A 27,994-nucleotide genomic window follows, 5' to 3' on the forward strand; every position below is an offset into this window, starting at 1 on the left:
ATACTTCTCTCCAATCAAAAGCATGGACACTTATGCCAGAAAGATGACAGACAAAAAATCTGTTCATTTCGGCCCAAGATGCGGGGGAGGACGACATACTTTTTACCCCCTTCATTTCTGACTCACAATCGTGCTCTGATTATTCCGTCTCGAATGAAATTCGGCTGTTCATCCAACTTCTCATTAACGACGACGATCCCCCGCCCTTCGGAAGTGTGTTCCCGGTTTCCCAGTTTCAGCCTTGTTGAACTTAGATGAATATATTGTGAGCTTTGATTGCTGGATTCAACTCAGTTGCCTATTCAGATTTATCTATACATATTCAAGAAAGGATTTAATATTTAAGTTGTGATAAGAAAATCAGACATCGGACTGAAGGTTGGATACCAGCTTGTGTCCACAGTGAATCAGTCGTGATAGATTTGTAATTTATTGCTCAAATCCTGAAATATTGTTTTGTGGTGATAAATATTTGCTGATAGAAATGGCCGCATTGGCTTTAAAAAATCCTGAAAATGGTTTTCTGGAAAATGACAAAATTCCAATGGATCTTGTTAATCGTCTTCAGGAATTGCAAGAGAGGTTGTCTTCCGAAGAAGATGCCCATGCCAACTTGAGCTCCAGCAAGAAGAAGATGGAGGGAGAGATTTCCAACCTGAAGAAGGAGATTGAAGACTTGCAGTTGGTCATCCAGAAGGTTAGTAATCTATTATAAAATTTTCCAAAACAATTTTTGTTTATATTATAAATTTAATAAAAACATTAGCTGTATGTTTTTCTTAAAATAAAATTTTTATCATATATTTTACGCACTTGGACCTTTAACTGTACAGATTCATATTTAAAATATTGCACTGATGTAAAATAATTATTGATAATTAGAAAGATTCATTAGTGTTAATCAAAAATACATCATGAAATAAAAAAGGAATCATTTGTAATTGCACGAAATATAATGCATAAGTAGAATTGTTTAATTAATTTTTTTTTTAAAAAATTGAAAGATTTTTCAAATAATTTAATGCATTTATGTGCAAACTAAAAGATAATGATTTTGAAACATAATTTAATATTATATACTGAAATGCTAGCACTTGAACAGAATTTTAATTTAATCACGGATATACATAAAAACAAACTAATAATTTTTTACCACTACAGGCTGAACAAGACAAAGCCTCTAAAGACCACCAAATCCGAAACTTGAATGACGAGATTGCACACCAAGATGAACTCATCAACAAGCTCAACAGGGAGAAGAAACAACTGCAAGAGATGGGACAGGTAAAGTATTCGATTATTCTCTTATGGATAGTTATTCTTTTGTTAAATATGAAAAAATTATAAGATATATACACTAATAAAGTAAGAACTAAATAGAATACGTTTTCAAATACAAAATAATATTTATTGCATCTGAACAGCATGAGATGTTAATAAATATTTTATAAATATTTTTTAATTTCGTAATACCGTGTAAAAAATTCAAATTTATGAAAATTAATAATACGAATCTATAATAATAATTAATTACCTCCATTTTACCTAATGTAATCAATCAGAAAGAAACTTGAATCAAGCATTACAGTTATAACAGCAAATGTAACTAACTGTGCTATCTTCTATTCAGAAAACCGGAGAGGACCTCCAGGCCACTGAAGACAAATTGAACCACATGAACAAAGTGAAGGCCAAGTTGGAATCCACCTTAGATGAGGTAAGCAATAAACGATGAAGATTAGAATCATTTGAAAGTGATTAAAAATCGTTTTAAAAGTCCTGTCATTGACGAATTGTTAATATTTCTAATAGTTGGAAGACGCCTTGAGCCGAGAAAAGAAATTGCGTGGTGATGTTGAGAAGAACAAGAGGAAGGTTGAGGGCGACCTTAAGCTTGCACAAGAAGCTGTTGCTGACCTCGAGAAGAACAAGAAAGAGCTTGAACAAGCTCTTCAAAGGTAATTAGAGACAAATATTTAAAATAATCAAAAAAAAAAAAAAAGAAAGAAAGAAAATCATCCTTTTATTTTGCTTTAAAAAGAAAAAAAATATTCTAATTTTCATTATTAATAATTGGAAGTATTTAAATATAATGCAAAACTTTCTCTTTAACCAATATATAATTTGATGTCATGTTACAGATACTGAAATACAAACGATAATTTTCTAAAATATTGGAAAAAGCATTTAATTATTTTGAAAGAAGAAAAATCTTACAAAAAATAAGAAAAGAATTTTCTTTAGTTTCAAATTAGTTTAAATTTAAATTTAGTTTTAAATTTCCAAATAATAATATCAAATTAAACAAAAATAAATAAACAAATATTTTCATTCCTTTACTGATAATATTCAAATGGCAGCTTAGTAACATGAATGCAATGTTTTCAGGAAAGAGAAGGAGATGGCTAGCCTAGCCGCTAAGCTCGAGGATGAACAGAGCCTTGTTGCCAAGCTCCAGAAACAAATCAAGGAACTGCAGGTAAGGCCAGAACATGTGCATCAAATGCAGAAATAGTCATTCATATTTAAGAAAGCGAATTCAAAACACGCCTTTTTGCCAGTTGAAATATTTCTATATATATTTTTTCTAAATAGTCACTTCTTCGGTTTATTTGAAGTACATACGCTCATGTCATTTTTCAAGTGATAACATCTCGTTTGTAAAAACGAATAAATTAACTTGGCACCATTTCAGAACAACAAGTTAGTCTGTGAAAGAGCTAAGATTATGATATAAAAAGTGAAGAGATTCACAACTTTAACTATCAAAATTGCTCATTTTTATAAATTAAATGTTATTTCAAATGATCATATTTTCATTACATTTAGAAATATAAAATCGCAAAGATATTTTTGGAGTGATATACGTACATAGCAATGTAGATAAAATGAAATGTTCTAAAGGGAAGCTAAATAAAATAAACCATACCTAAATTTCTGCACAAAATGGTGGATCATTGTAGGATATGTAGTAAAGGTAAAATAAACATCATTATATTTAATTAGACGCTGAAAAAGAGTTGTGCAACTAGTACATAAATGCAACTCCGACGTTCAGAAAAGAACGTTTATATTTTCCAGTATTCGCACCTAGTCGTTTCTATTATTGAAATGACGGTCGAGAAGAAAAAGTGAAAAGCCGAAATGCCGCTTTTCTTACGTTTTTTGCATCACTAACAAGACGTCTCAGACACATAATGTCACTGGAATTTAAAGCTCCCTGTCTCGTGTCTTTTAGGCAGTCCCATCAGTTTTCTGCTCGTTTAACCCTCATCCACCCCAAAAAGGCAACAAGAATCCCAAAATTTTCTTCCTCAGTCGAAGCACGCGTGAGTCACTCGAACGACGTGTCATCCTGGGTGTTCATTTTTGGAACACCGCGCCAGGGGAAAGACTTCGGGGATATTGTGTTACAGCTTTCGCCTTGGCTCATCCCTACACCTTTGCGCCGAGACGGCCCGTCACTTTTTTCTGTGGACCGATTTCCATTGGAAACTGACAAAAGTCACTCTCTTCTCGGCTTTGGCACCAGTTGGGTCTCGCGTCATTAGCTCCCGGACTGATTGCGACTTCAATAGTTATTGGACTTTGCATTACCAACCAAGATTATCGCATCCTTTAGAAATTACTAGCACAGATTTTTGAACTAACTAGCGCCGGTGATCCTCTGTTGTTAGCCATGGATACTACGACAGCCGAAAACGAAATTACGATTGATTCTGCCCCTGCACAAAATGGGTACAGCAATGGCATATCAAATGGAAATATCACAGAGCAAAGCCATGTCACCGAAAGTCTGAAAGAAATGAAATCAACTTTAGTGACCTGTCCTGCTAAAGTATCCCCTGCGGCCTCGTACAATGGCAGCATGCTGAAAAAAGAAGTGTTCTATCCATACCAGAAAGTCCAATATATGTCACCAGGTTACAACCTGAGTTTCGATAGCAAACGGATGATCAGGCGATTGCAAGAACCTGTAATTGCTGCTTCACCAGGGACAGTGCAATTGGTTTATGAAGTACGGCAGTTAAAAGAAATTCCCATGGAATATGCAGCTAAACTAGCTTTTGCTCTTTCTCTTTGCCTCTTCTCGGTGAATCTGTTTCTAAGCTCATCTCTATCATGCTTATTCACGCTTACAAGGCTTCAACAAAATCATTACGATATAAGTAAGATGTAAGCTTGATCTGCCTGAAATAGCAATATTTAGTTATGTAGTTCTATGAACGTTCTATGTTACATGAAATTTTAAATTACATTTCTTATTTAAAAGAAGTTTTATAAAAGGCTTCGTTAATTGGAAGCATTGATAATAATAAAAGCAAAAATGACTATGTGTGTGTATGAAATGAATGTATTCTGAAAGAAGCGGGTGCATTGCGAAAAAGTCTAATGCTTCAATAATGCTGTGAAATTTCTTAAGCTTAATATTTGATGCTTTCTTTCTAATTATGATTTTTCAAATATTAGTAGCTAAACATTTTAATCCGCATTTATGCAATTATGCTTATGCATTTTCTAAATTTTTCTGAAATTTTTGCTAATTACAGGCCAGGATCGAAGAGTTGGAAGAGGAGTTGGAAGCCGAGAGACAAGCCCGCGCTAAGGTAAACAAGGAAAAATTTTCATTGTTCCTCATGGCATCGTGAGAAAAATTTTGAATATTTTATAAAATCATTGAACCACACTGAATATTATATTTTTTTATCCAGGCTGAGAAGCAGCGTGCTGAACTTGCCCGTGAAATCGGAGAGCTTAGCGAGAGGTTAGAAGAAGCCGGAGGTGCTACCTCTGCTCAGGTGACAATTTTCCCACAAAATAAATTTTGCTTGAAAATGTGTAATATTAGATCATCGTAAATATAATCAATAAACTAACGAGCATGTTTGCACATTCAGGTTGAGCTGAATAAGAGGCGGGAAGCTGAAATGGCCAAGTTGAGGAGGGACTTGGAAGAATCCAATCTTCAACATGAGCAAACATTGACCAACCTAAGGAAGAAACACAACGATGTCGTTGCAGAGCTTAGCGAACAAATTGACCAACTCAACAAACACAAGGCCAGGTAAGTGATAATCGAAATAGTCTTCTCAAATCTCAAACTTAACGAATTGATTCATTGTAATAAGCATTTACATTTTTAATATTCAATATAATTAGGTTATTTTGTGCCTCTCTGTAAAAAAAAATTTTGAAATCTCTCCTTTATATTAAATAAGATCATAAAATTAATTAAAATTATTCATATTCGCGAATTATTGTATTTGAAATATGATAAATCATGTTGAATGAATTCAACCACAGGTTAGAAAAGGAAAAAGCACAAATGAAGGGAGAACTTGACGATGTCCGATCAAGTGTCGACCATGTTAACAAAGAAAAGGTACAAATCGCATGGTGTGATTTGAGAAACCAAAATTTTGAGTGTCACTAACCGATAACTTAGACTCTTTTACGAATTTTTTGAACTGATTCCATTATAAAACTAGCATAACTGTGTTTTCAATTTTCATAATATTTACAATTTATAAATTCTGAGTTTCTAACTACTTAAAATACCCTTACATTTCTAAAACATGTTTGAGTTTAACTTGATGTTAATCAAACATGCATAAGAACCTGCATGCTCCGACAGTTTCTATCAATTTTTATTTTTTATATTAGTTTGCATGAAGACGATTAACAATCCATCCCTTTTTACCATTATACTGTATGACACAGAGTCGAAAAGGAAAATGCTTCCAATTATAAAGAAGTGCATGAGCTACAGATAGCTTTGGATTGCGTTTGTAGAAAGAAGGTAAAAAGCATGATTTAAAATGTTTCCCTATTTTATGCTATAAATAAATTTGATTGATATTTTGATAATTTAAAAATTGTCCTTTTATGATTTGAATATTATATAACAATTGTAGGATCATTGACTCACAGGAAAGCAATTAATATTTATCTTAAATTTTAACTTGTAAATATAATAATTTTATTTAAATTTAAGTTTTGTTAACTAATCACTTTGCTTAATTTTTGAAAGAATATTTTCATTGCATAACTTTACTTGTAATTTGAAAGTAATTTACTTATTGCAGAGCTTTCAAGTTTAAAATTATATAAAAAAGAATTAATAGAAATTCTGTTTTAAAAATATATATAGATTTCTTGACAAAACGTGTAATCCAGAACTTAAATATATTTTAAAGAGAACTATTAAGTATACAAAATTTCATCTTTAGGCCAATGCTGAGAAACAAGCTAAGCAACTGGAGATGCAGCTTGGTGAACTCCAAGGCAAGATGGATGAAGCACACAGGTCCTTGGGTGACTTAGATGCCGCCAAGAAGAGACTGACCGTTGAGAATTCCGAACTCCAGAGGCAACTTGAAGAATCCGAATCCCTCAACAGCCAGCTCAGCAAGCTTAAGATGTCCCTCCAGACACAACTGGACGATGTCAAGAGAATGGCCGACGAGGAAGCCAGGGAAAGGGCCACTGCCATGGGCAAATACCGCAGCATCGAACACGATTTGGACAGCTTCCGAGAACAACTGGAAGAGGAACAGGAAGCCAAGGCCGATTTGCAGAGGCAACTCAGCAAAGCCAATGCCGAGGTTCAACTTTGGAGGTCCAAATACGAGAGCGAAGGCTTGGCTCGATTGGAAGAATTAGAAGAATCAAAGTAATTTTTCTTTATATTTACCAGTATGAACAATTAACAAATTTTTAAAAACATGAAAAAGTTAAATGTCATCTTCTCATCATATAATAGTAACAAGCAAATTAAACTTTTAATGTATTAAATAAATATATTTTTTCGGACAATTTTGCTAGTATATTACATTTTACATAATTATACCTTTGAAATGAAACGAATTGATAAAAGCTAATCTGTTATATTCTATTTTTTCATATAAACATAATCACACTGAAAAATTTAGATGTTTAAAATACCTATTTTTCTTTTAATGTACAATAGGAGGAAGCTCGATGCCAAACTGCAGGAAGCTATGGAAACCATTGACCAACTCAACGCCAAATGCAGTGGACTCGAGAAGACCAAGTCTCGTCTCCAAGGTGAACTGGAAGACATGACTATTGAAGTTGAAAAGGTAAGAAATCATTATTCAGAATAGAAAATAAAAGTGTAAGAGAAAAAATGGATTAAAATCATATTCTTTATTCAATTTATTTAATATATTCAATATTAAAATACTATTATTGTTTTTAGGCTAATGCTATGGCTTCAGCTATGGAGAAGAAACAGAAATCCTTCGACAGAATCGTCGCCGAATGGAAACAGAAGGTTGATGATTTGGCTGCTGAGCTTGACGCATCTCAGAAGGAATGCAGGAACTACTCTACTGAAGTCTTTAAACTTAGATCTCAATACGAAGAAAGCCAAGAGCACTATGAATCCGTCAAGAGGGAGAACAAGAACCTCCAAGATGAAATCAAGGATCTCGTTGACCAACTCGGTGAAGGTGGAAGGAGCGTACACGAACTGGAGAAGGCCCGAAAGAGGTTAGAGATGGAAAAAGAAGAGCTTCAGGCCGCTCTTGAAGAAGCTGAAGCTGCTCTTGAACAGGAAGAAAATAAGGTTCTTCGTGCTCAACTTGAGCTTTCTCAAGTCAGACAAGAGATCGACAGGCGTCTACAAGAGAAAGAAGAAGAGTTCGAAAACACAAGGTATGCATACATTATTTATATTTACAATGCTTCATGTGAGATAGAATTCAAGTAACTAAAATTATATTTTTATTTATTCTACTAAATTAAAACATAATTTCTTTAATCAATTTTTAGGAAAAATCATCAACGCGCCATCGATTCCATGCAAGCAAGCTTGGAAGCTGAAGCCAAGGGTAAGGCTGAGGCTCTCAGGATGAAGAAGAAACTCGAGAGCGATATCAACCAACTGGAAATTGCTCTTGACCACGCCAACAAGGCCAACGCTGAAGCACAGAAGAACATCAAGAAATACCAGATCCAACTTAAAGAACTCCAACAAGCCTTGGAAGAAGAACAGAGGGCACGCGATGAAGTTCGTGAACAATACGCCATGTCTGAGAGGCGATGCAATGCTATGCACGGAGAACTGGAAGAAAGCAGGCAGCTTTTGGAACAGGTAAATAAAAACAATGCATTATGTTATTCTTTGATCACAAATTTCTCTAAAACATTAAAATACTGCTTCGATAAAGACCACTTTAAAATAAATCTGTAAATGTTTTGAATAGGCTGACCGTGCTCGCCGCGCTGCCGACAGCGAAATTGCTGAATTGCACGAATCCGTCAATGAGCTTTCTGCCCAGAACTCTTCTCTCTCTATGGCTAAGAGGAAGTTGGAAGGCGAGATGCAAGCTTTGCATGCCGATCTTGATGAGATGTTGAATGAAGCCAAATCATCCGAAGAGAAAGCAAAGAAGGCAATGGTTGATGCTGCCCGACTTGCTGATGAACTCAGAGCCGAACAAGAGCATGCTCAACAACAAGAGAAGATGCGCAAGGCTATGGAGGCACAGATTAAGGAACTCCAGGTCCGACTGGATGAAGCTGAAGCTGCTGCATTGAAGGGTGGCAAGAAGATTATCCAGAAACTCGAACAGAAGGTATGTTGTTTGCTTGTTTTCCTCTCATGACTTTGCATGAGAATCGGTTGAGAACAATGGACTAATCTTACACATTTTACTATCTCCAGGTTCGCGAACTCGAAAACGAGTTGGACAATGAACAACGCCGTCATTCTGAGGCAGCCAAGAACGTCAGGAAAGCCGAGCGCCGCGTGAAGGAACTGCAATTCCAGGCCGATGAGGACCGCAAGAACCACGAACGCATGCAGGACCTCGTCGACAAACTCCAGCAGAAGATCAAGACATACAAGAGGCAGATTGAGGAAGCCGTAAGTTAATCTTGCATCTCAGTTATGAATCTATATAGACTACTCTCGTATATATCACATACAGAACTAAAGTTATAATAAACCTTTTTACAGTGTCTAAAATTTTAAAATTCGTCACCACTTCTAGAATGCATAGCCCATTCATGAAATGTTTACTTATAGGAAGAGATCGCTGCCTTGAACTTGGCCAAATTCCGAAAAGTACAACAAGAGCTGGAAGATGCCGAGGAACGATGCGATATGGCTGAGAATGCTGTTGCCAAGTTGCGTGCCAAGAACCGAAGTTCCGCTTCCGCCGGTCGTGCAATGAGCCCTCCTCTCGTGAGTATATCAAACGATTGATTATTTCCATTTCCCGATTTCTGTTACAGATCCTCCTTCTTTCACCTCCTAGGATTCGAGAAACAACAAATTTAAATCTCTTTCGGTGACATTCTTAAGAACGCAAGTGAATTAAAAAAAAAAAAATCGAATTCTCAGACTTTAGTTGAAGAAAATAAATTTTTGAAGCTGAAGTTTTATCATGTTTCGCTCAATAACATTTGGAAGCACCTTTATTTACGTAAAAATAAAGCAGTATATATTGCTATATGTATTTGACAGCTACTTTAAATGAATTTAAAATTGCATGTGCTTATTTAATGCAAGGATATTAAGATAAAAAAGAAAAAATCGACAGCATAGGAATTTGAAACTTGCCATAAAATGCTTTTATTTATACTTACAATTACTGTATAATGAAATCTTTTGGATTTTGCTCTCAAAAGTAAAAAAAAAGAAAAAAAAAAGCTATTTTTTGGGGCTACAGCATTTTGCATATGCGGATATAAGTACTTTTCAATATTATTTTAAGAAACTAATTTTCAATGCATGCTTGATTAAACCCCTCTCACCCTACTCTCCTCCCTCATGAATGCTTGCTGCTCTTTTTCATGCTAAGCTTTTCGCCTTGTTCGTTATCTAGCCCATGATGAAGGGACGACCGAAAAAAGTCGAAGCTGAAGAGTAAGATGGAACATCTCTTGTAATTACTACTTAGGTGAGCTTTTCCTCTTTGTTAATTTTTAAATTCATCTAGACAATTATAGTCAAAGAAATTAAGTGTGAGACATGCTGGCATAATGAGAATAATATAAAAAATGAATAATGTTAAAAAATTTCAAAACAAAACTTGAAGTTTTCATTAAATGAACACAAAGAATTCTTTTATAAACTCTTAATTATTGTCTTATATGAATAAAGTTTGAGCTTTTATATTTTCTTTGAGAGTGTTAATGTGAATATTCGAACAACGTCGGATGATATTAAGATGTTTTCGTATCACTGCGGAACTTATTTATAAAAAGTAATGCTTATTTGAAAGTACGCAAACTTGTATCATTTAATCCTTCATTTATTGCTCATAAAACTTTGCCAGTATACTGGAAACTACATTTGCTCATTTTACTAATGGATTCTTTACTTTCGCAGACGTCAAGCTCCCATCTCCACGCAAAAAGCCCCTTCATCCCCGACAGTCTCCAAGTTCCTCACCTGAGCCACCCTACCGTCCTTGCTGTCCCTTGCCAAACAACTCTTGATGTCGACGATACTGCCGAATGAGAAACAGCGCTCTTCCACTGCAACAAGGCTACCAAATACTTCTCATTTTATTTGCGGATCTAGAGCATTTAGAGTATTCGAATTCGAAACATCTTCCGAAAAAAATTTTTAAAGAAAAATTGTTGCGAAGAAAAAGGACTTCGAAATGTTACATTCGCATTCATGTAGCCTAAAAGAAAAAAAAATGTTTTGTTGTGGTGAATAAAAGAAACCATTCGCAAAAGAAGTATTTGTTCAGCTCCAAATCTTTTGTCTCGTTCGTTGTATTTATGTTGTACTCCTGTGACATATTGAGGATTTTTCTTGTATGGACGCATGTGTATCGATAAGATCTGTATTGTACTTATTTCAATATCAAGTAAAAAATAAATGTATACACTTTCAAGTTGTAGTCTAGCATTTCTTTATGTGTTACTCGACCATTATTTTTCAAATAAACATAATGCACTTAGAGGTTTTAAGTAAAGCAATGGAATAAAAGTATTATAATAGGAAAATATTATAATATTTCTACCATATGTTTAGCATTATAAAATATATAATTAAATATACGTGATAACATTTGGAAGCATGAATTTGAAATATAGCAAAATATCTTTGCAAAAGTAATACTGTGCACTGAAGGTTGATATTACCAAAAATATAAGAAAATTTCATAGACTAACATACATTTCCATCAATAAATGATAGCATATTTGGCTTAATGCATAATGAAGACAAAACAAGAGAAGCGATATTGAAAAAAATGAATAAGAAAACTCAAGAGCTTGAAAGAAATTATCAGCAAAGCGTTTTTAAACATTGAATTTTGATAGGCAGATAACACAGACTATTTTAGAAAACCTTACTGTCTGTTCATCGTGCTGTACAACCCCTCAATTTTCAATAATCAACTAATCTAACAAATACAAAAACTTTTCTTGCTAGAACTATTTAAAAAACGGCACACTTTAAAAAAAATTTTCATCATTGTTTACTTATGGAGTTCATTCCTAATTATATATAGAACAAAATTTCAGAAAGTTTATTAAAAATATGTTTTAAATAGAAAATTTACTCATTATGGAAAAGTAAGACTTTATCATATTTATACTGTCAACATCTACAATGTGGGGAAAATTCCAGGATGAAATATTTGTACCAACAAAGAAAATTATTTGAGTATTCTTTACGGCAATGAAATGTATTGTTATAAAAAGTAGTTTTAACGTTCATTAAGAAAAAAACCCAAAAAATTTATAACAATTTAATAAACATCACTGGAAAGATAATTTTATTTTTATTTTAAAATGCTGTAAAAAATGCTGTTTTTGTGCTATAATTGTGATGGACTACTGTAGTATTATTAAGGAAAAGAAGAAAATTTCGCTTCATTTTTAATTAATTAAAATTCTTAAATCTTTAAAAATCATTTAAAATCTTAATCTCCATCTTAAAAAATCATTAAAAAAATTGCTCCTAAGTGCATATTGTTATTTTTCAAAATATAGATGTGCCACATTTGGAAGCTCTTCGCCAGACGGTCTGGCCTGAAAAGAGTACGCAGATACATACATTCTTCTTTATAGGTAATAGAGATAGAGGCTTAACAAAATCCTCTAATGTTTTAATAAAATCTTCAGGACTAACTTTTATTTCTTAATAAATTCAAAATAAAATAGTTCTTTTTAAAATGTTTCGAAATTTGGAAAAATATATAGAGTCGATATTGGCTTAAGTACAGCTCTCATCTGGTCACGAACCAAATTAGCCCTCGTATTATTTCAAAAAAACTGAGGACTAAGTTGAATTTATTTTACAAAACTTTAATTTTAATAAAATAAACCACATTTCTGATCAGGAAGAAAGTCTTGACTTCTGTGGCAGAGGATCAGAAGTTTGAGACTCTATTCCAAGAAAAATCTGGCAAGTAATTTGGTGTGGGGCATTTCACGTTGATATGATGAAGAAGTTTGGAGAGTGGGACTCAGATGTTATCCTGTCAATTTGCCAATGATTCACAATTACGATGTCAACGTCAAAATAACCTTTGACTAGTTTCAAAAAGGAAAATTTATCTAGCTGAGCTATCTAAAACCAATAAACCAAAGCTGCTTTTCCCTTCAGAAAATCTGAAGTCTTACTAACTTTATTATCTCAACTTTTATCTATTTGACATCTTATTTAGTAACTTTACTATTTTTTTTATATTCGACAAGCTGATTATACTTTAATTTATATAACGTTTAGAATTTTGTAATTCTTCATCCTTTACTATCCCTTCTTTTTGTGTGTTTCAATTTGCTTTATGGCTTGTGTTCATTCTGTTTTTTCATTAATGTAGTCTATAAATGGAGTCAGTCTCAGAGGTAGTGGGACAGATGCTTACAACCATTTGCGTACGAATCATAAAACTGTCAATCAGTTGTCTCGTTTACAATGCGGTTGAGTTACTGAGAAGGTTCAGTTCTAGAAGAGGTTACAACATCTTAAACGTTAGCTAAAAGTGTCATATTTGGCGAGAGTTAGCCTGATGTTTGACACAATTTCGAATACTTAACGATACGTTCATTAATATAATTTCATGCGTTTTAATACTATAGGAGTAATTTCTACTTGCTTTTTCAATGTATATATTTAAAAATGTAAGATAAAAACATTGGGGAAAGATATTTCTGCTCATATAAATAGTGTATCCACTTCGAAATAATAATCATTTTTTCTAGATTTCAGATATAAATGCATTACTTTACATAAATATAACGTTTTGCATTAAACGAAAGAGTTTGTGTTTCATTAATTTTTTATTTATTTATTCTTGATTCGTTTATTTAATTCAATAAGTTCGTTATTTAAATATAGGCAATTAAAAATTATTTCTTAAATTTAAAGTACAATTAAATGAGGTTAGTGGAATTGGAAGGATTTGTAAGGAGGGATTTGTATTTGTTTTTAAAAAATCAGTTTCCAGAGTAGAACGCCATTCAAATTTAAACTTTTCTGTTTATCATCGTAGATTTAATTTAAATGTTGTTACATCTTTTTCAAAAATCTGTACTCTGATAAAGATAAATTATTTGTTCATTATACGACTTTGCACTTTATGTATGAAATATTTTAAGTATAAGGTGCGTAAAATAAGCAGCTTACTAAATCAGAAGTATATTAATATTTTGCTAACTGATCATTTGTACCTGCGAAAATTTGTAGGAAATATTAGCTGAATTCAAATTTAATTTTCTTCTAGTTGCACTATTCATTAAACTATAATCGAAATCTACTGTTAATTATAAAACAAAATTAAGAAAAAGGATTTTTACATTAATATATGTAGTATATGTTCTTCAGAAACTTTAATTTCATTAAAGATCGTTCTTATATGTAAAAAAAGTCATTAAAAATAGTGTTGAATGAAGTTCTGGTAAAATACTCTTCAACAATATACATCTACCCCTTTATTGAAATGTTTACTGATTAGCTATGCGTTTTTTTCCATATTTTAAACAATGTAATTATTTCTAATTTCAAAAGAATTCATGGCCGTTTTAAACCTCCCTGGGACTCTGAGATAATGCAAATCTCAAAGCCCCCTTTTCCCTCCAAATTTTTTATTGATTTTAATTTAATTTTTATTTACCAATTTTAAGTAGTAAATTTTGAAAACTGAAGTTGCAAGTCCCTTTCTAAAAAGTCCATTTCAATATTGTACAAATAAAAAAAGTGCACTGACAAGACGTAAAATTAATTTTAAGCAAAATATCGAAAACAAAAGAAAACTTTCTATAACACTCTAAACAATATTGTAAAAGGAGGGAATATATTTCTTTAAACTGTAAAGCTTCAAATTTTTTAGAATTATAAAATAGCATAACGAGTAAATGGTAATTAGAAATATTACTAGAGTAAAGTCTCAAAATTAATTTATAATTTTGATTATAACTTGAATAAATTTGACTGCACGGCCCACTGTCATTAAATGAAAGTATAAAACTATTTACCTTTCTACAACTATTAAAAATTATCAAGAGCTGAGGGGTTCCTTGACAATTGCCAACTTTACCTATTTAAAAATCTTGTCCCCTCCCCCCCCCCAGATTAGAATTATTTAAATAATTTTTTTGGACTGTTGACATAACAGCTCCTGCATAGTAGATTCAAATCTCTTGGGAATTTAATTATATTTAATAGAAATGGCTTCAAGGGCATCTTTCGATTTTACCATTGATTCGGACGTTCTTAAGCGATTTTTTTTCTTGAAAACAATGCACAATTTGCAGATATTTTGCTGTGGAAAAAGTCTGGTTATCTCACAATGAGCCCATAGTTTTCAGAAGTCCAGTCGAGATCCATATAAGATTTTAAGAGCAAATGAATTTAGAACATTAGTTTCTTTATTTAAAAAAATAAAGTCAGACTTCTTTTACTGCATTGCAGAAGAAACTCTTGCTGTAACATTAAAGAAGTTTTTAAAGAGATGTTTTATTTCTTCATAACTATATAAGTGAACATTCACTTCTATTTCTGTAATTTACTTTCATTCATAATACATGAAACTTTGATTAAATCTTCAGTATTCCATTATAGAAACTTGCAATCTTGTAATTAAAATAAAATGAATAATTTCCTATTAGTATATTACTAAATAAAAAAAAAACTGCATTATAATGCTTATGTAACAGTTATAATTTTTTTTCTCAATATAGGCTAAAAATTTGGTGAGTTTGTATTGGATTTGAAGGAATATTTCACAGAGCATTAATTCTTTAATGCTACTATGTACAAAAAAATAATTTAAATGATTTCTTAGATCATAGTATTCAATACACTGCAATATTATAAAAATCAAATAAATAGTAAATGCGGGATAAGTTTAAAAATTGTGAAAAATGCTTTCTTACGTATTATTATTCCATTTCCATTTGTAATGTTCCATTAAAATATCCTGAGTTTTATTTTTAATTCATAAAATAAAATAAGGACTGTTTTAGGAACTTAAATAAAAAATTACCTAATAACATACGCACACACACACAAAGGATGGGGGGGGGGGGATTGGCTTTTAACACGGAAGCATGTATTTTAAATTTCACAGATATCTCCAAATTTTTCGTTTAAAATTATTCAAAAATTAAAGTGTGGAATATTCAGACTTTAATCTAAAAGTTTTAATTAACAAAATAAGATTTTCTTCCAAGAATGAAAGTGAATGTATATATATGCGTCTATCATTCTATTTAAAATATCGACCATTGGACGTAGAGATACTAAATTTAACACACGTATATTTGGAAGAAAAAATGCAATTCAGTGCATTTAAAAATATTAATACAAAAAATATTATGTCTTACGTAAATTATCTTAAAATAATTTTTAAAAAATTCATTAATTTTATTGGTTTATCAGTCTTTGCTTAATTTTATTCTGTAAAAAGAATACAGATCTTAGATAGCATGTATGCTTTATAGTCAAGATCTTCCGTTTATATTTACGTACGAAAAGATAAAGTTTTCACATAAAAGAGAATACTAGATTTTTAAATATAAGATAAGATGTATTTTTATTATATCAGGCTTCTTAAATTATTTATTTCATGTGTATTTGAATTATTTATTTGAGTTCCAGAAATTCAAAAGCTTTGAACAGATTTAATTTCAAATAGTAGTAAATTTATCACTGTTAAATTCTCTTATTGATTTATGTGCTATTAATTAGCTGAAATGCACATTTAAATGATCCGCTTATTTTAAAACAATGGGAATCGTTTGTGATGGTAATAGTTAAGTTCAGGTGTATTTTTTTTTTTTTTAGAATGGAATTTCTATTTCAGATTTTTTTAAAGTTTATTGATTTTCCTTTCATGAGAACTATATTTAGCATACTTTGATTTTGAATGAATAATGCAGAGAATTTATATGATTTGGAAGTAAAAACTATTTTTTACTGTAAATTTTTAGAAAGTTATCAAATAATTCTCTTATTTTTTGATAAATTAAAATTCTAATTAAAAATTCAAAAAATCTCTTTCCTACCCTCCAAAATATATATTTGCCAAATTTGATAGGCAGACGGCAAGGTGTGTACAGAGCCAGCATATACACATAGAGACAAAAGTTTTTTCCCTGTGTTTAAGCATCAAAATTTAGTTGAAATACCAATACATTTTCTCGCCAAATACTCTTGCCAACAGATAACATATGTTTTAGCAAACCTAGACTAATTACTCCCTACCCCCTTTTTTCAAAGAGCTACGCGTGATTTATTGGCTTTTTTATGAGCTGTACGCAAATGGTTGTACGCATCTGTCATACAACCATCTCAGAAGTGTACTTATTTTAAATAAATAAATGAATAATGAGTGGCACATATCAAACAATATATATATATGTAAGTAATTTAAAATGAAAACTCCCTTGTACCGTCACTAAAAAGCAAAAATAAACAGACAATCAAAAATAGGCATTTTTTTAAAAAAAATTTATGCACATTTAATGCTTTGTTGTTAGATTGAAATAATTTTTCGTACTGTAATACGTACATTTATTGCTTTATTATTAAACTGTAATAGTTAAAATAAATTAAATTTTAGTTTTTAATTAATTTAAAACAAATAAATTAACTAGTTAATTGGGTTCGGCGTGTATACACGTCAATCAAATCTTCACCCTGACGAGCATCGATATGTAATTTTTTTTATCTAAAAATGAAGCCTTATTCAACTTATTTTCGATGATTTTTTGCAAAATTTACTATGCAACCATTTGTATTGCATCGCTTTTGACAGGGAGACTTGAGGGATTTTAAAAAATAAATTCCGCAGTTAATTGGTTTGCTACACATTAAAAAATACCATTTTTTTCAAAATATAATAACAAAGAATTTCTTTATATCTGCTTCTGCGTGAATCATTCTTGTAAGGACAACCTGAAGAAAAAAATTATGTTGACATACCCCATAAATGTTTATCTTTTTTTGTCTATTAATCTTTTTCCTTGATGAACACCTGCTTACTGACTAACTCAAACATTCACCTGTGTTCTTCAAACATTTAATCACGTGCGGAGTTTAAGCTGAAAAGCAATTAATTATGTAAAAAAGAGAAACCTATAAAAAGAAATAATTTCTAGAAATTTATACTTTAAAATGAAAATGTCATTTTTTTTCTTTCGGAAATTACTTCTATTCCTGAATTAAATATTACTAAGAACAGCCTTAATATGATCGAAAAAAAAGCGATTAGTCCGTATGCAATTACTAGTAGGGAATTTTGCAAACTATGCACTCATCTGTCATTCACAATTATATAAAGTGTGACAAAGTGACAATTATATAAAGTGTGCAAAGACAACTCCGAATGTCTTTGCAAATGGTTTATCCAAACACGATTTATTTTATTTGCAAAATTCTATCTGTTATACTTTTTAGTGCTTTAACCTACGCATAATCGTTCTGCCTAGTTTTATTGTTTCGAGTAACAATCTTCATAACTTTGATAAAATTAAGATTACTCAAATATGCTTTTTATTTATTTTTTCATATTTATATCTCTTAGAAGTATTTAATATTTTAGTTTTTTTAACATATTTTTTTGTTAGGGTTTCTATAAATTATTGATTTTAATTATATTTTATTAAATTTCCATTTGCATTTTCCGAATATTAATTTTGGAACAGCACAGTGAAAAGTGGGATTAATATTGTTACGAAATTTCCCGGGTTCGTTTGGATAGTGGAAGTTATATGATGTGGAGAACGCTCAATCAGCAGGCGGCAGTACAAAAAGAAACAACGACGTTTATTTACACGAAGACACACAGGACAGCACAAAGACGACAACTATACACAGCACAGAGAAGACAATTATCTTCAGCCGTGAGACGTGCAAACAGCAGCACACAACAAGACTCTACTGCAGACAGTAGCGCACAGCTTAGTTCAGCACTAGCTTGACTCCGTCGCTGCTCTGCTAATCCCTGGAAAACCAGTTCTTCACCGTCGATTCCGACTACTCTACCCCGGCAGCTGCAGACCGCCTCCTTTTATACGTCTCAGGAGGCGGGGCTGGAAGCCTCTCACCCAATCAGGAACTTTCGAGGCGTATCTCGGTTCCCAATGGACGGATCGTGAAAATTCTCGATGTTTCGGGTATAATTTATGTTGGCGCCAAAGTCGCCAAATTTGTCGTCAAGCTCCGGGACCTCTGACGCGACACCCGGACTCCGTCCAATGCAGATGACTGTAAAATATTCTTTCTGATGATGGAGCCCAACTATGCTGGGAAGTAGCATTACAGATTCGTAACAATATCATAAAACTGTATCAACAACATGCCGAACTAAATTTTATTGCTTCACAAAAGGCAAGTTGAGCGAACATTGAAGTATAATATTTTAGATTTTGTCCCGGAGATAAATAAACTTCTTTAATGTCAAAAATTTCGTAAAATTTGAGCAAATTTCTAAAACATGATTGATAATTTTGGGAAGAGAAATAAGGCACATTTTCGATATTTAACTACGATGAAATACTGTATCTTTTTTCGAAATTAATATTCATATGTTTCAAAATATATATATAAATACATTTTAATAAATTGTCGAAAATTTGAAGTCTCAATTTTCTTTTAATTAAATATGAAAATTATAAAAATTCTTCTTTCAAAATTTATTTTTTTACTTAAAAGTATGTTGTATTTAACATTTCTTACTGAATTAATAAGTAGGTTGAAGCATTCAAATATTATAATCTGATATTAAAAAGATAAGAAATAGGTATGTCCCGAATTTTTAATACCAGGAATAAACTGAACAAATAAGTGATAAAAAATCCATCCTTATCGGAATCCAAGTATTTAATTTTAAAAATTACGACATAAAGATTTTAAACTTTTTGAAATTTAAATCAAAATGAAAAAAGAAAAATCTGTATAAAAAATTTTCGTTGATTAAAATCTAATGTTAATTTTTTAATAAGAAAATTGAAGATTTGAATAATAGAGATGTGGAAACGTAAAGTAAAGAAACTAATAAACGTTTTTAAAAACATAATTTAATGCAAAAAAGCTATATAACTATATATATAAACTATTCTGAATTATTTTTTCCTTCTTTCGTTTAACCAGTTGATTAAATAATAAAAGTTCCGAAAGTAAAAGATTGTGCATGATTGCCTTATATAAATAAGAAGAAAGTTCGCCGGCGTCCTGGCATAGGGGTAGCGCGTCTTCCCCGTGATCTGGGCGTCCCGGGTTCGAGTCCCGGTTTGGGCATGGTTGTTCTTCTGTTGTTCTATCTGTGAGATGTGTGAATGTGCCCTCCTGTAAAAAGGGGTTGTGCAAGCGAATGAGTGATGCGTGAGTGGCAAAGTCGTACTCTTGGCCCTAGTTGGCGCTGCTATAAAAAATAAGAGACGTTCCCCCTCAGGCTTAAATCGCTGTCTTCGTAACAGCGGGCTTGTCAGTGGCAAGTGCCATAAGAAACAAACAAACAAACAGAAGAAAGTTCAGCTCAAAATCTTTATTTTATTATATGTACTGGAAGGAAATTTTTCCAGTAAAAGAATACTTTGATTTGGGCTCCATTATTTCTTATTTCTTGATTTTATGAAAACAATGAAAAGTAATAAGTAAATACAGCTGCACTATAAATCATAAAAGGGCAACGAAGATATAAATATGCTGAAATTGAATACATGAGTAGCTTTGTCTTTTTTAAGTAATAAAGGTGTTACTTTTAGTAAACTGAAAGGGCAGGTCAAAGGAAAACTCCCAAAAATTATTTCAGATGAAAAAGTGAATTACCCCTTGCATTTTCACAAACACTCAAGTAAGTTCTCTCCAAATATAAATACATTTTAATAACATACGGTTTCTCTATATTTAATAATTATCAAACAATAATTAGAAAGATGAAAAAAATACCCCTCAGTAACGAAAATGTATACCTCATTATCATGATAATTTTCAAAAAGAAAAAGAATACAATTCATTATCACTTAAAATTTGATAAAAAAAATAGTTGTTAAGTTCTAAATAAAATACACCAAATAATTTTTTTGAAAATTTTTAAAAATAAGTGTTTAAAACTAATAGACATATTTGAAATAATAAAGAAAAGATGATTAATTCATAAACTGATTAATAATTAATTGATTACTAGTTAAAAAAAATATTGATTTTTTAAAATGTTTCTCAAAAGTTATTTTTCTTTTTTACATATTCTAAGAATATAAATAAGAAAACATTTCATTTTTAATAAGCTGTTTCCAACAGATTAGCTTTCCTTATATAAGAGCCACTGAAAAATAAGAGTTAGTTTATTTTTCGCATTAAAACCTTTAGTATGGAATTTACCATGCATAGACACTCAAAATTAAAAATAATTGCTAGAAATTCAAAAATGATTTCCTCCTAAACTATTTGTATGCTTTGATATTTTATTTATTTATTTTGATTTGAGTTGAATTGATTTAAACGAACCGGCAGAAGCCGTCGATAGGTTACCATAATCTAGTCTTCCCTTTTGGAAATTAAAATTTCGGATGATTTCCTTTTTAATAGAAAAAAATATTACGGATTTGGAAAATTATGTACATGCATAATATAAAAATGAAATTCTGACAGGATAAATTAATAAAATTTTTCAAACCGACAGAAATAGTAAAGACTTTTTTTTTATCCTGTCTGAAGACGGCTATTTCCTACTGATCGACCAATGCCAGAAAGTTGAAAATGACCTTTAAATAACTGACTCTCTTTTTCTCCTCTAATGAGGATATAGGTTATAGCCGTAGACATTACATCGATTTAAGTTATATAAAAATCATCTGAGTACCTTAGTTCAAGGATGGAAACTAAAGGCTTGAAAATTAGATCAATGTTATCAAACATATATTCTATGCGGACACTAAAATCCCATATTAAATTTCATTTGTTCTAATAACGTTAACAATTCATTTATATGTTATTTTTCTAACAAACGATAAATTAATTTTCTATGTAAAAAACAATACTCCTGATTATGAATTATGGTATTTTTGAAGAATAACTTTTGACGAATGAGACAGGCTCTAATCGAAATTTTGATCTAATATAAAATGCTAAAAAAATTTGAAATTATTAATTAAAAAGTTATGATGTTGGGAAGATATTATAACTTTTGATGACATCATAATTTTATAGTAAGATATTGTAATTTTACATGACCCTTTTTATATATAATCAAAATTAAAAAATAAATAAATAAAAATACTGTACCTTATGATGAAATGTTTTTGGAATCTACTGTTTTAAAGCCTAAACTGTAAAAGAAGTCATTCCGATTTGATCAGTATAAAAAATAGTGTTTTACATATGTTTTGATTGTTATTGAAAATCAACCACACCTCTTCGGGGTTTTGTTATTTAATTTAATCGGTCTATTTTGTCTCAAATATTTTAAGCTCATAAAAAGGACAAAAAATTCGAATCAAAAAATATTTTTTATAGAAAGATTTTTTTTACAGTGTAACGTCCTATTAAACTTCTAAACAGTTGAATATTTAAGCGAAATTTATAAAATAATTTTCTTCGCATTCATACACGCATCAATAAAATGTTCAATTTAAGAATGAATTAAAAGTGACAAAAAATATTCTCCCTGACCAGCAATAAGATCAAATCAAAAATCCGTATCAATAAAATACTCAGCTTAAAAACGAATAAAAATATGTCAATAAAAAAAACATTCTGCCTGACCAGCATTCAACTGAAATTCAAAATCAGTATCAATACAATATTCAATATAAGAACGATTTCTCCCTGACCGGCAATCAGATCACATCCAAAATCTGTTCTTTCAGTATATGTTTTAATCTGCACTACATAAGAAGAAGGTTAAGGTTGCATCTCCAAGTGGGTGCTAATCTTATAGATGAACTAAAATTATCATGCAAAATGAAAAACAGAAACATCTTGCATTTGAAAACTCAAGTACATATTGCGCACATTTCGCCTAGGCTGATGAATGACACGTCATATCGTCTGATTATATTTCTCAACCTTTACAACTGCTCCTGAAGGCACCTTAGTGTTTTACATCAGGATGTTTAATTTATTCCTAGATGCACCGAGCTTTCTTTAGTGTAACGACTTGATAAGAAGATGACGTAAATGATAAACTCACTTCAATTTAGTCACACGTATGGCGATAAAAACAATGATAACAGATTTAAGATCGGAAATGTATCAAAACATAAACAAAAAAGATGGAGATTTCAGAAAATTTGATGACAGTTGCTAGCATTGCTTCGAATCGTAAACACAAAATGTGTTAAGAAAGGGTACCAGTTTTATTTCTAATTTCTGACTATGTTTGGAAAGGTTTATCGCAGGAAGTTTAGAGGTGTCAAGTGATTGAAAACATTACGCAGAATCCGAGGTGAAACTTTCGGGAATTAATTCACGTGGCCCATTTTAATAGTCCTCATGATGAAGAAGCTGGATCACGAAAAATAATCAAATGGCCAATTGTTTAAAATTTATTTCCGATTAAGTGTTAGCAATAATCACGATAAAATTTTTAAATGTTAGTAACGATCTTTCAAAAACAAATATATCGAAATCTAAATTATCTAAAAGCATTTGAAATCACTATTTTTTACTTACTCATCTATGAAATATAGAGAAAAAATTGTAATGCTTAAAAAATTCACGTTTTAGACATCCTTAGGTCCGAAAAAAAACTTTTTTGTAAAACGTCTGTTCGTCTGTCTAGGACAAAGATAACTCAAAACTCCGCCTTGAACTAGACGGGTGAGATTCGGTATTACGGCCTTTGCACCGAATTTATAGATTTCTTTCAAATTTTGAGCAAAATCCGTTTAGAGTAAGTCTATCTGCCCGACTGTTCGAATATGTTTACTACAAAACAAAGAAAGCAAATTTTTAAAAATTTGGTGAACGGATTTAATATCTATATTGTAACCAACCAAATTTTGTGTCAAATCCAAGAAAATGTTGAACATCTGTAGTTCTGAACTTTTGAAAACATTTAATCACGATAACTTAAAAACTTAAGTTATTGTGTTTAAATGTTAATGTTATTATATCAAATTTGATAACTACAAGTGTAGTTCTGTGTTTGTTTCAATTTGTAGAGAAAAACGTTTTAAAACACAAATTTTATTTTCGGACACTATTAACCATATTAATCACCGAAAAAGTTGGCAAAAATTATACGAAAGATTCAGTAAAAATGCTAAATTCATACCAAAAGTTAATATTTCGTAATTACGGTACGCCAATCCAATGCAAGGCATTCTGTAGGATAATACCAATATTAGAGAGTGTGTAAGAAAATTTTTGGCGAGACTAACGCTGGTTTATTGCCAAGAGTAAATGTAAATGATGGCTCTGAAATCCTACTCATTATGCAAAAGATGTTGTTTCTTAGGGCACTTGCCTTGGACAAGCCAGCTGTTACGATCACAGCGATTTAAGCCGGTGGGGGAGCATCACTTGTATTTTTGGTAGCGCCAACCAGGGCCAGCAGTTCGGCTTTGCTACTTACGCATCCCTCATTCGCTTGCACAACCCCCTTTTTACAGAAGGGCACATCCACACATCTCACAGATAGAACAACGGAAAAACCCAGGACGCCCAGATCACGGGGAAGATGCGCTACCCCTATGCCAGGACGCCGGCCCAAAAAATGTAGAATGAATATATGATTTGTAATTTTTACGTTTCTTCTTACGAGAGCTGCTGAACATTCTAAAATCCTCAGAAACACTTTGCTTGTTTTTCATAATTTAAAGCAGCAATTGCTCCATTTTCTGAGTGATAGTGGTTGGCTTTAAGTTAGCTCATTTGAAATGATTCAGCCTACTCATTTCTATGTAGTAACACTTAAAATGAATGCGCAGGAAATTGAAAATATTCAAAGTATAAGTATTATTTAGAAATGTGTGTCAATTTACCAAAATAAATCTTACTAACTAGTTTTTTTTATTAATTTTTTATAAAATAAAGTAATTTATTCCTAAAATGGTCGCTTGAATGCGAAAAGCTAAAAAAAAGATAATCGCATGACTTATTCAGTCGTCACGGTTATTATCACATAAAAGACTCGTTAGACATGCATTTCCAATTATGTAACATGAAGCCGGTCATTTTACAGAAAATGACGTCATCGATTCAGTCCGACCCATTCCTTAATCCTTATGTGAGTGACGTCATTTTACCTTTGCTATAAACCTTAAATGGACGAATTGGAAAACGATTCATATTAGAAAGAGAAAAAACTTAGTTTTCTTTTATCAAATAATTTAAACAAAAGGAAAATTTTAAAAATTCAATTGGGAATGGTCCCCCTAAAATTTTCTCGCATACTCTCTAATGAAGGTGTTCCTTTTCCTACTTCTGTATAAAATGTTAAGGCCATGAATCGCTTGCATGGCACTGGAAAATAACAGCTACGAAATATAGATCGTTTGTTACAATCTATCGTTTTTAAAAAATCTGTCGTGTGATCCATGGCGATGTATCCCTGGCATGCGATGAATATTAACCGAAAACAATTTGTGTTTTATATGCGTTTTTTTCCAACTGATTAAAAAAAATCTAAGAAAAAACTGCAACTGTAGCCCTAAAATTATATGCCAAATATCATATATTAAATCCTTGAATTTTAGAGTTATTGCATTTACATGCTCTTGATGGACTGACTAATAGATGGATTTTATTCTAAATTCGACAGATATCTACACTTTAGATATTACACCGCCATCGTCCTGGCATAGGGGTAGCGCGTCTTCCCAGTGATCTGGCCGCCCTGGGTTCGAATCCCGCTTTGGGCATGGTTGTTCTTCCGTTGTTCTATCTGTAAGATGTGTGAATGTGCCCTCCTGTAAAAAGGGGGTTAAGTAAGCGAAAGAGTGATACGTGAGTAGCGAAGTCGTACTTTTGTTCCTAGTTGGCACTCCTAAAAAAACGAGACGTTCCCCCAACGGCTTAAAATAGCTGTCTTCGTAACAGCGGGCTTGTCCATGGCAAGTGCCATAAGAAACAACAACAACAGATATTACATTTCTGCACCAAATTTTATCTAATTCTCTTCCCTTAGGAGTTATTGTTTTAATTACGTTTGCACAACTGGACAGACAGACTTCCTCTCATTGAATTTCCTTCAAAATATGATAAATCTACAAAGGCCATATACCACATTTCAACCCTCTAGCTCAAAATGTTTTCGGATTATCACGTTCACAGACAGATAGATAGACATACAGGCATAATGCCAAAATGGATAATATAAAATTTTATCAAGGCTCAAGTCATAAAAAATGGATTACATACATTAATGATATTCATGACTTTCATAACTTCTTAAAGTCAGTGGGTTTGTCTAGACAAGAGTCATTAGAAACAACAACAACAATGATATTCAGCATGAAATTCACTAAAAATTATTAATCAATGTTAGAATCCTCTAGTCCATGTCAACATTCTCACTTAAATGTGTACAAAATACTGCATCGGCAACTTCAGGAATTGTGGTCTCTCCGAAACTTTCTCGTTTACTCTTCAGTAAAGGTTTTTATCACTTTTCCTTTGCATAAAATTGTAGACTTTGACTAAGGCAGAAAGCGCCTTACATAGTGTGCATAATAGTTACGAAATATTAATCTTTGGTGTGAATTTAGTATTTTTGCTGAATCTGTCGAGTCATCCTTGGCGTTTCTTATTTATTTTAGTAATCGGTCCCGGACATGCTGTATCCAAATATCGAATTTATGTTCTAGGCGCGTTTTTGCTAAACCTATTCAATTGAAAATCTGAACAGAACTACAATTGTAGTCAGAAAATCGCATACCAAATTTGATATATTTAAACCATTGTGTGTTTGCACTATAGCATTTATATACTTCTGTAACAGACATTCAACCCATTGTTGGAGTTGGCACAAAATTGAATAGGTGTCTAGATTATAGATGTTAAATCTATGGAGCGAATTTTGTCCACCCAGCTACCTTCATTTTACAATTATCCCAATAACTTATATTCGAACAGCCTTGCAAGCGGACTTCCTGCGAATGGATTTTGTTCAAAATTTCATAGAAATCTACCGTTTTTATCTAAAAATCATATACCAGATGTTATTCGTTTAGTTCAAAGCGTTTTTGAGTAATCTTTTGTCTCAGACAGACATAATGTCAAAAAATGAGTTTTTCGAACACTAAACGTAAATATTCGTCAAAAAACATGAGTTTGAATTTTTTGAAGATTACAATATTTTCTCTATACTTCGAATACAAGAAAGTAAAAAAGTAAAAATCATAGAAATTATGGATCCGCATTTCTTTCTCTGTTTTTAATGTACACATCCTACCTAAGTCATATCATTTAACCTCTCTTCGGCAAACTCATCTAACAGACAGCTTCACAGAACATTTTTATAGAAGCACTGATTTCAATGCTTTACGCAGCTGACTGGATTATCATTCCAATTTCTATTATTTCTCATTTGTTCAATTTTTCTTTCCTTTTTTTAACTATTTATTATAGACAGCAGGATATTTCTATTAAAATTAATTCTGGTAAATGTGTTGGTAAATGTGTCAGGTAAATGTTCTACTTTTCGAACTCTCCCAGAAATCATCATTTGTACGTTTAATTGATTAAAATTATTTAAAGGATTTTTCAATTTTTGTTTAATTTTCTCGTTCGATTAAAATTCTTTTAAAAGTGGAAAAAAAACTGGGGAAGTGCTATATCATAATAACAATCAAAAATTATTTCTTGTGCTTTTGCAGTTGTTGAAAATTAAATGTGTCTTTGAAAAATTTGATATTCTTTAATAGAAACATATATATTTTCAATAGAAACAATAAAATCACGCTAAAAATTTAATAAAAGTAAAAAGTATAATTTCAGAAATATACTTTTATCATTCTTCTGAAAATCGGAATCTTTTAATTTAATTTTTTTATACTTTTTCGTCTGGAATTTCTAATTTATCATTATAATTATCATGAAATCTTTAAATTCATTTAGGTTTTTTTCAAAGTTCATTAAAAGATTTCTCTAAACGTATTGAATCAAAATTAAACTATTAATTAATTAACTGGTAATTGAGTTCTGAAAATATTAAAATAGTATACTACCATACAAAATTTATAAGTTCAAATTGAGTGCAAAATTTCAAAATTCCAGCACACCTGAAAGAAAGTGATTATAAATTTTAATAATAAATATATATATAAATGATATAAAACATGAAATAAAATAAAAATTTATCAAAACAATTCAAAACAAGTTCTTATTAATATAATAAAGAACTAAAAGTAATGAATTGTCCATTCTAAATGTCTTTGTTTTTGTAAACTTGCTTAATGTAAATTTAATAAGAACTATAATAAAATAGTTGGAGTGAAAATCTTTTTTTTAATACATATTTATCTTAATAATTTTAAAGTATTTATTTGAAAATCAGTTTTATAAATCTCTACTTTCTTTCCAACGCATTTCTTTTACGCAGTTTGCAAC

The 27,994-nt window shown here is 31.3% G+C and overlaps 1 protein-coding gene across 8 annotated transcripts in view; it reads left to right on the forward strand.

Moving 5' to 3' along the window:
- The window catches only part of LOC129981640 (myosin heavy chain, muscle-like), a 35,392-nt gene extending 24,512 nt beyond the window's left edge, over nt 1-10,880 (forward strand). For 7 of the 8 annotated variants that reach the window (XM_056092559.1, XM_056092560.1, XM_056092562.1 and 4 more), the window contains exons 22-38: nt 569-697; nt 1,162-1,284; nt 1,631-1,717; nt 1,813-1,958; nt 2,389-2,479; nt 4,551-4,607; nt 4,713-4,799; nt 4,899-5,065; nt 5,305-5,383; nt 6,231-6,673; nt 6,971-7,103; nt 7,223-7,680; nt 7,798-8,119; nt 8,232-8,603; nt 8,693-8,893; nt 9,056-9,214; nt 10,364-10,880. In XM_056092559.1, the coding sequence (XP_055948534.1) occupies nt 569-697; nt 1,162-1,284; nt 1,631-1,717; nt 1,813-1,958; nt 2,389-2,479; nt 4,551-4,607; nt 4,713-4,799; nt 4,899-5,065; nt 5,305-5,383; nt 6,231-6,673; nt 6,971-7,103; nt 7,223-7,680; nt 7,798-8,119; nt 8,232-8,603; nt 8,693-8,893; nt 9,056-9,214; nt 10,364-10,495 (3,186 nt within the window). In that variant the 3' untranslated portion in view covers nt 10,496-10,880. Of the gene's footprint in view, nt 1-568; nt 698-1,161; nt 1,285-1,630; nt 1,718-1,812; nt 1,959-2,388; nt 2,480-4,550; nt 4,608-4,712; nt 4,800-4,898; nt 5,066-5,304; nt 5,384-6,230; nt 6,674-6,970; nt 7,104-7,222; nt 7,681-7,797; nt 8,120-8,231; nt 8,604-8,692; nt 8,894-9,055; nt 9,215-9,857; nt 9,933-10,363 lie in introns of all 8 variants that reach the window. The other variant, XM_056092564.1, reaches the window with a different exon arrangement.
- Nucleotides 10,881-27,994: the final 17,114 nt, after the last annotated feature.

This window comes from Argiope bruennichi, chromosome 8 (assembly GCF_947563725.1).
Source record: "Argiope bruennichi chromosome 8, qqArgBrue1.1, whole genome shotgun sequence".
Classification (NCBI taxonomy): Eukaryota; Metazoa; Arthropoda; class Arachnida; order Araneae; family Araneidae; genus Argiope; species Argiope bruennichi.